Source organism: Aplysia californica, unplaced genomic scaffold (genome assembly GCF_000002075.1).
Source record: "Aplysia californica isolate F4 #8 unplaced genomic scaffold, AplCal3.0 scaffold00117, whole genome shotgun sequence".
Taxonomy (NCBI): domain Eukaryota; kingdom Metazoa; phylum Mollusca; class Gastropoda; order Aplysiida; family Aplysiidae; genus Aplysia; species Aplysia californica.
This window is the reverse complement of record NW_004797387.1, coordinates 251,135-253,899: the sequence shown is the minus strand read 5'-3', so window position 1 is coordinate 253,899 and position 2,765 is coordinate 251,135. Positions and strand designations below refer to the sequence as shown.

The following is a 2,765-nucleotide window of genomic DNA, read 5'->3' as shown; positions in this document are numbered from 1 at the left end:
CAAATGGCATAATTAAAAGACAGCGTAACCTAAGGTAAAAGCCAGTGCCACAACAGAAACTTTGATATAGATTACATGTATCCAAACCATTTGACACAGCCAAGTTTTTTTTTCCCCTACAGGTGTTTGACTATGTAGGCCTCGGGTCACAAACAGATGCATTAAAATTTGATGAAAGTCGTGACCAACAGCCGATAAGAAGGGCAAGCATGTGTCACGTGACTTTCAGGGCAAGATATTTGGGACCGGACAACACCAAATCAAACATAGGTCAAATTTGATTAAACAGACAATTAGCCTTTGATAACGTCTGCTGATGAAAATACTTCGGATCAACAGCTGCACGAGCAGAAAACGCAAGAGAACCAGGCTGCAAAGGGTAGACAACGCAAAATTTGGCTGGATAGTGCCAATAAGGAGGGTGCGGAGGCGAAGTGGTTTGTGCGCTCGTCTCCGAAGCGGAAAGTTCAGGTTCGAGCCTCGGTTCGAACACGAATGTTTTTCGCCCCCTCCTGCCCACCCAGCAGTGATGGGTACCTGACTTCGAGTTGGGGAAGTAAAGGCGGCGTGGAAAGGAAATGGCCACCCTACCACAATATGCTGAAGGCCCAGGAAATTGTCTCACTAACAATGCAATCCCCAATGTCCGGATCGGATGCGAGAACAACTTTACTTTTTTAATGTCAAAGAGGTCCTCCAAAAGAATAATAATATAAATTACAACAAAATCCACCCACCTAGCCCTTGACCGAAATTTGCACCTCCCCAAGATATCTTATGATACAAGAGGATTTTTAAAAAAATAATAAACAAGATAATGTCCACACTGGTAAGCCTCACTTTCCGACCCTAACCGATCCAACCCGAGCTGATCACACATATCAGTTTGCGTTTGATCAATGGGCATTCCTTATTCCCTTATTTGGACTCACCAGTGACTTTGGGTCTCTTTGTGAGGCCTGCTATCGGTGGCAATTTGGCAAGCGGCCGGGTTCTTTTCCTCGCCGCTCGGAGTTTCTGCTGGAAGATAGAAAAGACGTGTTGCTTGGGTTGTTGTTGTTGTTACTGCTGCTGTTGTCGTTGTTGTAGTAGTTTTTGTAGCTATTGTTGCTCATGTTGCTGTTGTTGTAGTTGTTGTTTGTTGTTAATGCCGTGGTAATTGGTATTGCTGTTGTTCATAATAAATAATATATGTGTATTGCTAAGTTGTCTGGCATGATGAATGATTATATACTGTAGATGTAATTAATGTCTTTTTTTATATTCGATGGGACCTTCTGCCTGCTGCACCTCAAAAGCAACAACAAAATGTCAACTGAAGCCAGCGTTTTATTAGACTACAACACCTCTTGGAAAAGACCGAGTTAATTCGCTTCGAACATAGTAAGGATATCACAGCTGTGGAAACTTCGACTGTTACGTCCATCTACAATAATATACAAAAGAAATTGTAATTGTAAACGTTTTACGTCCCCACCGACGTAGTTTAGATAGTTCAGGACGAGGACTGCTTCGTCTCTGCCTATAGTATTTGAGGCAATCCGGGCTGAGTGGGATACAACGTCTAATCCCCCTCCCCCTCCCTCCCTCCTTCTTTCCTACCCCATCCCTCAACCCTTTTTACAAAACTGACCCGATTCTGGGTATGGTTGGAATTGTCCAGGTCCGCTTGCTCTGGTGTCCAGGTTGGGTCATGTGATTGGTCTGGTGTCCAGGTTGGGTCATGTGACAGGTCTGGTGTCCAGGTGGGGTCATGTGACTGGTCTGGTGTCCAGGTGGAGTCATGTGACTGGTCTGGTGTCCAGGTGGGGTCATGTGAGGCTTTCTTTTTCCGTCTTCTTTTTCTCCATCGGTGTGTGGGGTCTGTGGCTGAGGAGGGGACGAAGGAGGAAGAGAGTAGGGGGAGAAAGGGAGTGAGAGAGTTGAGATAGAAAAGAGAGAAAGCGAGAGAGAGAGGGGGGGACGGAGACAGAGAGAAGAGTGAATCGAGATAGCGGAGGAGTAGAAAGAGGGCAGGAGAGTAGAGGAAGATGGTGGGGGTGGAAAGAGAGAGGGGAAAACATATTATTATAGAGACAGAGAGAGAGAGGGAGAAAGAGAGAGAGAAAGAGAGAGAGAAAGAGAGAGAGAAAGAGAGAGAGAGAGGGGGGGGAAGATGGGGAGAGAGAGAGGGGCAGAGAGGAGTGTATCCAGAAAGGGGAAGGGATAAGGGGAGGGAGGGGAGAGGGAGATAAAGCGGTTGGGCGCGAGAGGGGGGGGGGCGAAACAGAATGTAAAATATGGAAAGGGATTATCGAGCGTAGAATGAAAGTTTATACACGCAGTAGTGAAACTTTCTGCAGTTTCATGGCTTTTGTATCGTTCTGTTCTGATGAAATACATAATTATGTATCGCCAAGTTTGGTAATTCTGTCAAATTCCAATGTTTTAGGGTTTTTTGTTTTAATCTTTTCTTGCCAGATGTCACTCATTGATTTCAATTCAAAAGTAAACGACATTAAAGAGAAAGCGCTAAAAAAAAAGTTGTTAAAGAGCTATACGTGGTACAGTATCAAAACTAAGAGATAATCTAAATAATAAGAATAAGACTCACTAGTCTCCTGTATAGTCGTTTGTTTGTGCATCTGTCTGACAGCTTGATTGGTTCGTGACATCTTGTCCTTGGAACGGAAAGAAAATGAGGCCAAGCCTAATTAAAAATAAATTTCACAGACAGACAGACAGACAGACAGACAGACAGACAGACAGACAGACAGACAGACAGA

The 2,765-nt window shown here is 44.4% G+C and overlaps 1 protein-coding gene across 1 annotated transcript in view; it reads right to left on the bottom strand.

The window, feature by feature from the left end:
• Window positions 1-932: 932 nt before the first annotated feature.
• Window positions 933-2,765, bottom strand: part of LOC101858336 — a gene marked incomplete at its 3' end in the record, with an annotated part of 6,645 nt that continues 4,812 nt past the window's right edge. The window contains 3 exon segments of the mRNA XM_005095947.3: window positions 933-1,020; window positions 1,634-1,869; window positions 2,594-2,660. Coding sequence (XP_005096004.2) covers window positions 933-1,020; window positions 1,634-1,869; window positions 2,594-2,660 — 391 coding nt within the window.